Source organism: Scyliorhinus canicula, chromosome 11 (genome assembly GCF_902713615.1).
Source record: "Scyliorhinus canicula chromosome 11, sScyCan1.1, whole genome shotgun sequence".
In the NCBI taxonomy this organism is placed as follows: Eukaryota; Metazoa; Chordata; class Chondrichthyes; order Carcharhiniformes; family Scyliorhinidae; genus Scyliorhinus; species Scyliorhinus canicula.
The window spans coordinates 124,340,128-124,352,445 of record NC_052156.1 but is presented as its reverse complement, the minus strand read 5'-3'; the positions used below and the strand labels follow the sequence as shown (position 1 = coordinate 124,352,445).

At 50.6% G+C, this 12,318-nt stretch overlaps 1 protein-coding gene across 3 annotated transcripts in view; it reads right to left on the bottom strand.

Annotated features, from left to right (window-relative positions):
- The window catches only part of apaf1 (apoptotic peptidase activating factor 1), a 272,699-nt gene that overhangs the window by 98,067 nt on the left and 162,314 nt on the right, over window positions 1-12,318 (bottom strand). For all 3 annotated transcript variants that reach the window (XM_038811297.1, XM_038811298.1, XM_038811299.1), the window contains exon 20: window positions 3,518-3,637. In XM_038811297.1, the coding sequence (XP_038667225.1) occupies window positions 3,518-3,637 (120 nt within the window). The remainder of the gene's footprint in view (window positions 1-3,517; window positions 3,638-12,318) is intronic.

Genomic DNA, 12,318 nt, shown 5'->3' with positions numbered 1-12,318 from the left:
TGTGCTGTACTGTTCTATGTTCCATGGAAACGTTGGGCAGCATGGTAGCACAAGTGGATAGCACTGTGTCTTCACAGCGCATGGGTTCCAGGTTCGATTCCCGCTGGGTCACTGTCTGTGCAGAGTCCGAACATTCTCCCCGTGGCTGCGTGAGTTTCCTCCGGGTGCTCCAGTCCAAAGACGTGCAGGTTAGGTGGATTGGCCATGGTAAATTGCCCTTAGTGACCAAAAAGGTTAGGAGGGGTTATTGGGTTATGGGGATAGGGTGAAAGTGAGGGCTTAAGTGGGTCGGTGCAGACTCGATGGGCCAAATGGCACTGTATGTTCTATGTTCCATACAGATAGTCACCAGAGTCCGGAATTGAACTCGGGATCATGGAGTTGTGAGGCAGCAGTGCCTCAAATGGACATCAGTTCCCATTTTTGAGCTGGAGTCATCCTCATCCTGCTGGTCTGGGATAAAAATGGCAGGTTCTATGGCTGAGAGGAGGTTCCTGGTACGGAGAGGACATCAATATTGGTGGCTGTACATCATACAACATGGACTTCCGTTTCTTGATGTGGTACAAATGCTTCCGCTGAACTCTCCCCTGAATCCTAACTTTGTAGGAGACTGGTCCTGTTCTCTCCGCACGACCGCACTGAGAACCGTCTCCAAATTTGGGGGTGTAGACTGCGTCCCCAGAGTGAAACTGCCACCTTGGCATCCTCCGGACATGGTGTCGCCTCTGTGCCTCCTGCTGCACCTCCACTTTCCGACTGAGGTTCTGAAATGCGAGGCTCAACCAGGTTCTAAACCTTCAGCCCATCAGCAGTTCGGCAGGGGCTATTTCCCTCATCACCTGTGGCGTCCTGCAGTGGTTAAAAAGAAACCACGCCAGTTGTGTATCCATGGAGCCAGTGTTTTGTTGTTTTATGCCCTTTTGAAAGTTTGGACCACCCTCTCTGCCAAGCCGCTAAATGAGGATTGGTATGGGCCGGATGGCATTCTGTTTTGCAAATGTGGCAAACTACTCGCTCGCGAATGGCGTCCATTGTCCGTCACCAGGACCTCATGGATCCCCTGAGTGCTGAACGAACACTGGAGCTGTTCTACCACAGTCCTCGACATCGTCGAGGCCATTTTGTACTCATCAAGCCACTTTGAGTGGGTCCATGATGATGAGGAACATGGACCCCTTCATTCGTCCTCATCTGGGGGGGTTACATACAAGGCCCCTGGCGCAGTGATCTCCGCAGCCGTCTTGGACTGTGCTCTCTGTGCCAAATTTGGCAGCTCAGGTCATCACATGATCTCTGACCACACGTGTGGCAATGTGGCTGGCTCTCCCCTTCGTCCTTGTGGGAGGTATTCCACAAGTCACCAGCGGCTACTAACTGCTTGTCCTGGCTGCAGAAAATCCTCCAGGGATGCCCTTTGGGACGTGATCTGGCCTGACCGGCATTGCTGCGTGATGCAGTGGGAGTTCGAAACGGAGGGCAGGCAAAAGATAGTCCATGGACCCAGGCAGCCCTTTATGTGTGTGCTCATGAGACAGTGACAGCTTGATGGTCTGTTTTAAATCTAATGTGAGCTCCGCCAACAGTTTCCTCTGAGTGGCCGTGTTGTTTATCCCACAAACCAGCTTATCCCCCAACATTTCAGAGGGGGAACAACCCAAACTCACAATGCTCTGCCAGTTCCTAAGTGGGGTCAAGAAGTCAGTGACCGATTCAGCCAGAGTGTTACACCTATACTGCTGCATGATAACAGAAGGCTTAGGGTCATAATGTTCAGCTACCAATGTGACCAGCTCGCCAAACGATTTGGCATCTGGTGCAGCCAGTTAAGTGAGACTCTTTATAATTCCAAACATCGGGGTCCTGCAGGTGGTCAGGAGGATGACTTTCTGATGGTCTTCACCCAAAATACCATTAGCCTGGAAGAAGTATCTCATGCGCTTAGCTTATGGGCTCCAGTCTTCCAGACCTGCATCAAAGGCTTCTAACTTGCCAAACTGTGGCATCTTGAACTTTATGACCACTCGTTCTGGGATAATCATCCGGGGTAACTGGGCAGTTCCACAAGCAAGTCCAAAGTTTCCTTTGTCCTTGTTGCCAGTTTAGTAACTGAGGAAGCCAGCGGTAGTGGAACAAGGATTTATTAGAATATGTACAATATTCCGCCTGTGGCAGTATCTCTATACCAATCCAGTCCCTGTTCTGACAATCAGCAGCTCGGGCCCTGCTTGCACATGCTTTATATGTAGGTCTAACAAGCTCCAGATGGGTGGCCACTGCCCCTTAACTAGGGAGCTCGTACTCCACGAGTCCCATGGAGAGATCGACAATGGTTTCCCCATGGTCCTCGTGAGGGCTTTGCCAGATATCCCCTATCGCTTAGAATAGGGATATTTGTGGAGCCTTCACCTCTAGTTAGTTGTCAGGATGTTGCTACCATGAAGACTGTAAATCTGTCAGTGTTCTTGGTCATTGCTCCACTGAATTGATAGTAACTTTGGGAGCTCATACCTGCACGGAATTATGAAGAAATCTAGACGTTGCTGTCCGTGAGTTTACACTCTCCATAGGGCACAGTGTGGAGATTTTCAAAGTGAAATATTCCTGGCAATTGGGAATCAGAGAGATCTCCTACTTCTACACTGTTAGTCTCAGTGTATAATCTTTTGACAAACCAATCAAGTCTTGTTGAATAAGGTGGAACTGGATTTTTAAACCACACACTACATTAATAATTACTGTCCTGAAAAACTAAGTTTATATCAGTGGAATATTGATTCCACATCTTTATTTAAAAACATGCATTTTATCTTTTAAGTCTATTTATCTTTAATTTAACTTCCACATTAATATAGGTGTACATTTATTTTACTATCTCAAAATTTTAAAATGAAGGAAATGAAATGCTTTTAATTTCCTATTTTGCTGTGAATGAGTACTTCAAGTTGATTGATTGCCTACCTGCGTACTGACATTATTGTAGCTGCACACCATCACATCATCTTGGTTTGGCGCAAAATTAAACTGCTTTGGGAAAGGGGTAATGGCCACCGCGAAGATTGCTCGATCTTTGGGGGCCGTTCTCTTAGAGATCAGTGGTGACTGCCCTTGCTTATCACGGACTGCAAAATACTTGTGTACATTTTCAGGTGTATGTTTCAATCATTTCTATTACTCTCTTTAAAATGTCTAATTCCTGGTTTCCTGTTCGTGGGACTACCTAAACGAGATTTGTTCCTTACTGTGCTTGATGACATTGCTGTTGCAGAACTTCTGGAGATCCCTTTGACTTGGTTCCAAACTGATTACGGGAAAGGGGAAATCACGCCACAGTGATCAGTGAATCCCCTTGGCAGTTTTTATTCCGAGGAAGGTGATTAGTGTCATCGCTTCACCACTGGCCTCAAAATCCGAGTTAATGCTTCATTCTGAGGAGAGCTGATTAAATAAAAAAACGCTGGGTGCTATTGTGAGACCAAAACGTGGACTTTCTGGTGGAAAATAAAAGGTTGCTCACCTGTAAACATTTTTTATTATCAGACACCAAAACAATGACTTCATCCTCTTGGAATATTGCATCCATATCTCGCACCAAGGAAACAGCAGAGGAACTATGCACTTTATTAGTGTCCCATAGCTGTCAAAACAAAATGTAATATACAAGGTGTAATAACAAGTAACTTCTAGCATCCTTTACTGCTGTAACCTATTCTCAAAATACAATGTAACCATTTTTCTGGAACAAAATTACATTAGGTTTCATGAAAAAGCTCAAAAGATATAAAAGCAATATTGCGAAGCTCAGCACCAGCTTGCTGCCTTGTAATTTCTTTGATATCCACAAAAAAGTCACAGGAAGGAAGACAACATTGCAACTTTTGCATTTACACAAGACATAATGTATCACCATGAAGCAGAGCGGTTTAGGTGGAAATTACTAATGTGTAGCAGCTTGAAAATGATGCATGTATATCAGTGTGCAACTGACAGAAGGTTGCATGAAACAAATCACAGTCAGCACTTGCAGGCTAGTGAAGAGTCCACCATTAATCAGCAGTCAGTGTAAAACTGAGCACAGAAGGAGTCTGAAGCCAGAAATGGCTATTTTGCAATACACTTCATTAACTTTGAAGTATAGAAGCTAACTTATTTGCTCATGTTTACTGTTCCAAGCGACTCCTTCCACCACCTGCCAAGTAGGTATGTTTTGAAATGTTAATAGAAAGCAGTAAATTATACATATGCAATAATAACTATTTAGTCCAAAGAGGACCAACTTTTATTACATGTGATTTCCCCAGACAAGTCACTGACTCCATTCAATATTTTTGGCCTGGTGAGAATTTGAATGAAGACAGTGAAACAAGTTAGGTTTCTTCACAGTATAAAGGTATTTGGAAGCAGCAGTATTTATTATTGCTACAAGGGACAGCACAGTGGCAGAGTGGTTAGCACTGCTGCCTCATGGCACCAAGGACCCGGGTTCGATCCCTGCCCTGGGTCACTGCCGTGTAGAGTTTGCACATTCTCCTGTGTCTGCGTGGGTCTGACCCCCACAATCCAAAGATGTGCAGGGTAGGTGAATTGGCCATGCTAACTTTCCCCTTAATTGGGGAAAAAAAATTAGGTGCTCTAAATTTATAGAGAAAAAAATATTTTTGTTATAAAATTATTGCAATGCAGACCATTTTCAGCAGAGATGGAACATAATGACTTTCTAACTCCTGATTCAGTTGCCACAAGGCAATTGTGTTAATGTAGTCATAGAGGAAAGTGACAGTTCTTGTGCAACTGAACAAATGAAATGTATTCCCAATGCAGCATCAGCTGTACTCTAAGACTTGGCACGAAGTGTCAATAACACCATCATATGAGTGCTTTTCAAAATTAAATGCAAATTAAATTCAAAAACAAATTTCAAAAGTTGTTTTGGAAGGCAAAATAAATGGCCATCAATCTCAAGATCTCAATGTGTTGCAATGATTTTTTTTTAAAGTGAGTGCAATTTTCAACTAATGGACTAGTAGCCAAGTAGAATTAAAAAATTTAAAAATGGGCAGCACAGTAGCACAAGTGGATAGCACTGTGGCTTCATAGCGCCAGGGTCCCAGGTTCGATTTCCCGCTGGATCACTGTCTGTGCGGACACTGCACATTCTCCCCGTATCTGCGTGGGTTTCCTCCGGGTGCTCCGGTTTCCTCCCACAGTCCAAAGATGTGCAGGTTAGGCGGACTGGCCATGCTAAATTGCTCTTAGTGTCCAAAACGGTTCAGAGGGGTTATTGGGTAACAGGGATAGGGTGGAAGTGAGGGCTTAAGTGGGTCGGTGCAGACTCGATGGGCAGAATGGCCTCCTTCTGCACTGTATGATCTATGTTCTATGTTATAAGAATCATAAATGTGATGCACTGTCGGACCAATAAGCCTATATTGGTCAGCAAGGACAGGGGTGACTGTTGTCGCGCAGGACACAGGCAGCAATAGTAGACAAAATGAAGTTGGTGTAATGTGGAGGAGTGGAGGCCAGGAGCAGATCATTGGAATGGTAGAATATCATAGAATTATTACAGCACAGAATGAGGCTATTCAGCTCATCCCAATCCCCCACCTTTTCCCTGTTGCCCTGCAACTCTGGTTCCCTTAGGTGTTCATCCAATTCAATTAGTTAATTAAAGAAAATCATTTTTATGTTAATATTTAAGGCTGGCGTTTAAGGCTTAAAGTTTGTATAAGGGCCTAAGTGGCATATGGCAGAGGTAGGGACAAAAGTGGGCAATAAAACAGAGGTGAAAAAAATCTCTATATTTGAGATGGGGAGGATAAGGGTTTGGAAGCTTACTTCAGGGTAGGTTAGGAATAGGACACTAAGGACTTCCGGTTGCGGCTATGACCAGCTAAGTCGCACGTTTGGCTGCTCCTGTTAGGAAGGTGTTTTCGGGCCGATTGGAGGGCCCCTAACGGCGCTGGAACGGCAAGTCCCGGTGGGGGAAGGTTCCCAGAGGAGAACCCCGAAAAATTTATGGTCGTCACCCGAAGTGGGGCAGGAAAAAAAGCGGCAGCAGCTCCCCGAAAAAAGCGGGGGAAGAAATCCAAAATGGCGGCCGGCGGCGCACCCGAGGACTGGAGGAAATGGGCGGAGGAGCAGCAGGCCGTTCTCCTGCGCTTCTTCACGGAGCTGAAAGTGGAGCTGCTGGAGTCGATGAACGCGACGACCACCAGGCTGATGGGGGCACAGGCGACCCAAGAGGCGTCAATTCGGGAGCTGCAGCAGGAGATGACTGTGAGGGAGGAGGAGGCCACGGTCCTCGTGGGAAAGGTGGAGGTGCACGAGGCACTCCACCTGAGATGGCAAAACCGATTGGAGGAGATGGATACCCGCATGAGGCGGAAAAACCTGAGGATCCTGGGACTGGCAGAAGGGCTGGAGGGGTCGGACCTCCAGGGGTATGTGGCAGAAATGCTGGGCTCACTGATGGGGGCAGGGGCCGTCCCTTCGCCCCTGGAATTGGAGGAGGCCTACAGAGTAATGGCCAGGAAGCCAAGAGCAAACGAACCCCCGAGGGCGGTGCTGGTTCGGTTCCAGCGATTCAGTGACCGGGAGAGGGTGCTGAGGTGGGCCAAGAGAGAGAGGAGCAGCAAATGGGAGAACTCGACGGTGAGGATCTTTCAGGACTGGAGTGCGGAGGTGGCAAAGCGGCGGGCCCGGTTCAACCGGACGAAGGCGGTGCTGCATGCCAAGAGAATCAGATTCGGGATGCTGCAGCCAGCGCGCTTGTGGGTGACCTATAAGGACCAGCACCACTATTTCGAGTCCCCGGAGGAGGCGTGGGCCTTTGTCCAGGAAGAAAAGCTGGACTCGAACTAGAACCAGGGGATACATGGCGGTCGTTGCCGCTCTGGTACTTTAAGCTGGACACGTGGCTTTCTTTTGGTTGGATTTTCACTTGGCCGTATTTTTGGACCCTTTTTGTTCTCTATACCAGTTTTTTCTCTCTTTTTTCTGTTATTTATAATGTTATGTTGGGAGGGCGGGGTGGGGGGGGGGGGGGGGGAGTGCCGGGGGTATGTGTTTCTTGTGGGGTTTTTGGTTGTTTTGTATTTATCGGTGTGAGATCGGGGACGGGGGTGGAACTGAAGATGGAGGGGCGGGGAGGGGCAGGGCGAAAGCGCGGGCTTTCCTCTGGTTTCCCACGCACGGGGCAGAGGAGGGAGGGGGGTGGGAGTAAGGGGCGTGGTCAGCAACGGCTCCCTTTCCCGCGCTGGAGCGGGGTCAAGGAGGGGTGGTAAGGGGGGGGGACGTCCCCCATGCCGGGAGGAGCCGGAGTGTGGCAGGGGCAGCCGGGTCAGCGTAAACCAGCTGACTTACGGAAGTACTATGGAGGGTGCATCGCGGCTAGGAAGGGTCCTAGCCTGGGGGGGGAGGGGGGTGGGGGGGGGGGGGGGGGGGGGGGAGGGGGAGGGGGGGGCCACCGGGTTGCTGCTGAAAAGGCCAGGGAGGAGAAGTTGAGGACTGGAGGGGTGGGGGGGGGGGGGGGGGGGGGGGGCGCCATCGCCATGGGGAGCGGGTCAGAAAGGGAGGGCTGACTCGGGGCGAGCAGGTGACAGGATATGGCTAGTCGGCAGGGGAAAGGGGCGGGCTGCCCTTCGACCCGGCTGATCACTTGGAATGTGAGGGGGCTGAATGGGCCGGTCAAGAGAACGAGAGTAATCTCGCATTTGAAGGGACTGAAGGCGGATGTAGCAATGCTACAAGAGACCCATTTGAAGGTGGCGGACCAGGTCCGCCTGAGAAGGGGGTGGGTGGGACAGGTGTTCCACTCAGGACTGGACATAAAGAACCGAGGGGTGGCGATCCTGGTAGGGAAGAGGGTGTCGTTCGTGGCGGCGGAGGTGGTGGCGGATAAAGAGGGTAGATATGTCATGGTGAAGGGCAGGCTGCAGGGGGAGAAAGTGGTGATGGTTAACGTGTATGCCCCGAACTGGGACGACGCTGGCTTCATGAGGCGCCTACTGGGCCTCATTCCGGACCTGGAGGCAGGGGGCCTGATCATGGGGGGGGACTTCAACACAGTGCTGGACCCCGTGTTGGACAGATCGAGTTCAAGGACGAGTAGGAGGCCGGCAGCGGCAGAAGTGTTAAAGGGGTTTATGGAGCAGATGGGAGGGGTGGACCCCTGGAGGTTTGGGAGGCCGAGGGCGAGGGAGTATTCCTTTTTCTCCCATGTCCACAGAGTCTATTCTAGAATTGACTTTTTTGTATTGAGCAGGGGACTGATCCCGAAAGTACGGGAAGTGGAGTACTCGGCCATAGCGGTCTCAGACCACGCGCCACACTGGGTAGATTTGGAAATGGGGGAGGTGCGAGACCAGCGTCCGCTGTGGCGCCTTGATGTGGGGTTGCTGGCGGATGAGGAGGTGTATAAGAGGGTCCGGAAGAGCATTGAAAGATATCTGGACATTAATGACACGGGGGAGGTGCAGGTGGGGATGGTATGGGAGGCCCTGAAGGCGGTGATCCGGGGGGAGCTGATCTCCATACGGGCACATAGGGAGAGGAGGGAGAGACAGGAGAGGGAGAGGCTGGTGGGGGAGCTTCTGGACGTGGATAGGAAATATGCGGAGGAACCAGAGGAGGGGCTGCTGGGGGAACGGCGTAGTTTGCAGGCTAAGTTTGACCTGTTGACCACCAGAAAGGCGGAGACACAGTGGAGAAGGGCGCAGGGCGCGATTTATGAGTATGGAGAGAAGGCGAGTAGGATGTTGGCGCATCAGCTCCGCAAGCGGGATGCGGCTAGAGAAATTGGGGGAGTGAGGGAGAGGGGTGGGAACATAGTGCAGAAGGGGCCAGAAGTAAATGGGGTTTTCAGAGACTTCTATAAGGAGCTGTATCGGTCAGAGCCGCCGACGAGGGGAGGGGGGATGGAGGGCTTCTTGAACAAACTGAGGTTCCCCAAGGTCCAAGAGGAGCTGGTAGAGGGGCTGGGGGCGCAGATAGGGTTAGAGGAGCTAGTCAAGGGGATTGGGCATATGCAGTCGGGGAAGGCGCCGGGGCCAGACGGGTTCCCGGTGGAATTTTACAAAAAATATGCGGATCTGGTGGGCCCTGTGCTGGTGCGAGCCTTCAACGAGGCATGGCCCCCGACAATGTCGCAGGCACTGATCTCTCTGTTCTTGAAGCGGGACAAGGACCCCGTGCAGTGTGGGTCATATAGGCCTATCTCGCTCCTGAATGTGGACGCCAAGCTGCTGGCAAAGATCCTGGCTACCAGGATAGAGGATTGTGTGCCAGGGGTGATACACGAGGACCAGACGGGTTTTGTGAAAGGGCGGCAGCTTAATACGAACGTGCGGAGACTGCTAAACGTCATCATGATGCCGGCAGTGGAGGGTGAGGCGGAGATAGTGGTGGCATTGGACGCGGAGAAAGCATTTGATAGGGTGGAGTGGAAGTACCTGTGGGAGACGCTGGAACGGTTTGGATTTGGGGAGGGATTTATTAAATGGGTGAAGCTGCTCTATTCGGCCCCGACGGCAAGTGTAGTGACGAATGGTAGGAGATCGGAGTATTTTGGGCTCCACTGGGGGACCAGACAGGGGTGCCCCTTGTCCCCCCTGCTCTTCGCACTGGCAATTGAACCGTTGGCGATGGCACTGAGGGGCTCAGGGGGGTGGAGAGGGCTGACAAGGGGCGGGGAGGAGCACCGGGTATCGCTATACGCGGACGACCTGCTGCTATACGTGGCAGACCCAGAAGGGAGAATGCCGGAGGTGATGGAACTGCTAGCAGAATTCGGGGACTTTTCGGGGTACAAGCTAAACTTGGGTAAGAGTGAGGTATTTGTGATACACCCAGGGGGCCAGGAAGAGGGAATCGGGAGACTCCCGTTGAAGAGAGCAGGAAAGAGTTTTAGATATTTAGGGGTGCAGGTGGCAAGGAACTGGGGGACTCTCCACAAGTTGAACTTCTCTAGGCTGGTGGAACAGATGGAGGAGGAATTTAAAAGGTGGGACATGGTGCCGCTGTCGCTGGCGGGCAGAGTGCAGTCCGTTAAAATGACGGTCCTCCCGAGGTTTTTGTTTTTATTTCAGTGCTTGCCCATCTTCCTCCCTAGGGCCTTCTTCAAAAAGGTGACGAGCAGCATCATGAGCTACGTGTGGGCGCACGGCACTCCAAGGGTGAGGAGGGTCTTCTTGGAGCGGAGCAGGGAGAGTGGAGGGCTGGCATTACCCAACCTTTCGGGGTATTACTGGGCGACTAATGTAGCGATGGTGCGCAAGTGGATGATGGAAGGGGAGGGGGCAGCGTGGAAACGAATGGAGAGGGCGTCCTGTGGCAACATAAGCCTGGGGGCCCTAGTAACGGCGCCATGGCCGCTCCCTCCCACGAGGTACACCACGAGCCCGGTGGTGGCGGCCACCCTCAAGATCTGGGGGCAGTGGAGGCGACACAGGGGGGAAGTGGGAGGTCTGATGGAGGCACCGTTAAGAGGGAACCATAGATTCATCCCGGGGAACATGGACGGGGGATTCCAGAGCTGGCACAGGGTGGGCATCAGGCAGCTGAAGGATCTGTTTGTAGATGGGAGGTTTGCGAGCCTGAGAGAGCTGGAGGAGAAATTCGGGCTCCCCCCGGGAAACGTGTTTAGACATTTGCAGGTGAAGGCATTTGCTAGACGCCAGGTGGAAGGGTTCCCCTTGCTCCCCAGCAGGGGGGCGAGCGATAGGGTGCTCTCGGGGGTCTGGGTCGGAGGGGGGAGGATATCGGACATATACAAAGTAATGCAGGAGGCTGAGGAGGCATCAGTAGAGGAGCTGAAAGCCAAGTGGGAGGGGGAGCTGGGAGAGCAGATAGAGGATGGGACATGGGCTGATGCCCTGGAGAGGGTTAATTCTTCCTCCTCGTGTGCGAGGCTTAGCCTCATTCAATTTAAGGTGCTACATAGAGCCCATATGACGGGGACAAGGATGAGTCGGTTCTTTGGGGGTGAGGACAGATGTGTCAGGTGTTCGGGAAGTCCAGCGAACCATGTCCATATGTTTTGGGCATGTCCGGCACTGGAGGAGTTCTGGAAGGGGGTGGCAAGGACGGTGTCGAGGGTGGTGGGATCCAGGGTCAAACCAGGATGGGGACTAGCGATTTTTAGGGTTGGGGTGGAGCCGGGGGTACAGGAGGCGAGATAGGCCGGAGTACTGGCCTTTGCGTCCCTAGTTGCGCGAAGAAGGATACTGATACAGTGGAAGGACGCGAGGCCTCCAAGCGTGGAAACTTGGATTAATGACATGGCAAGCTTTATCCAGTTGGAAAGGGTCAAATTCGCCCTGAGAGGGTCGGTACAAGGGTTCTTCAGGCGGTGGCAGCCTTTCCTCGACTTTTTGGCTCAAAGATAGGGTGCAGAGGTCGCAGCAGCAGCAACCCGGGGGGGGGGGGGGGGGGGGGGGAGGGGTGGCAACAACGGGTGTGGTGGGTTATTTAAGGTTGTAATGCGGGCAAATTTGTTCGCAGTTCATGTTCGATGTTAATTGTTGCTTTGTTTGTTTTGGGGGGGGAGGGGGGAGGGACAGCGCGCGCGGGGGGTCGGGCGGGGGGGGGATATTTGTTAAGAGGGAATATTTTGTAATAGTCTATGGTTAGGTGGGGTAAATATTTTCATGTAAAAAATCTCTTCAATAAAAATTATTTAAAAAAAAAAGGAATAGGACACTAAGGCTATAAATAATCTGATTTAGCATTAGACAATAGCTAGAGGAAGCCTTAAAAGTAGTTATCAATGGGAGTTGATCACTGCTCCATAGTAGCAACATTTGAACAAAAAGCTACAGATGGAATCTAATATAACCACTGATTATTATATTTTTTAAGATCCATTGTTTTCTCACATTTAATGTCAATGAAAAAATGGGGTAAAATCAATATTGGTGAAAAAATACATTTTGTCAAAGCTTTTCATCTTGCATTCATCAGGACAATTGCAATGTCAGGGGAAACAACAACTTTATACTGCTTAGAAAGAGAGTGCTGATTGGTTGGCAAATGGACTCGGATTGGCATTACTATGGTGAATGCATCAGTTAATGGCGACTGACAGTTAACTGCCATGCACGGGTTGAAAATTTAAACTAGGCAGCTTGATTCTGATTGGTCATAGTATTGAAGAATGACCCAGCGAATGGCTCTCTCGTGTTGTTTACCCAAAACAGGTGCAATGTGTTTACATGTTCTTTCTGTCTGTAAAGAACAGGGTCCCGTAGATTCCAGCACATGGAAATCCGCCATAATGCGAGCCCAAATAACAATCTTAATTTGATTGTCAGTGTAATT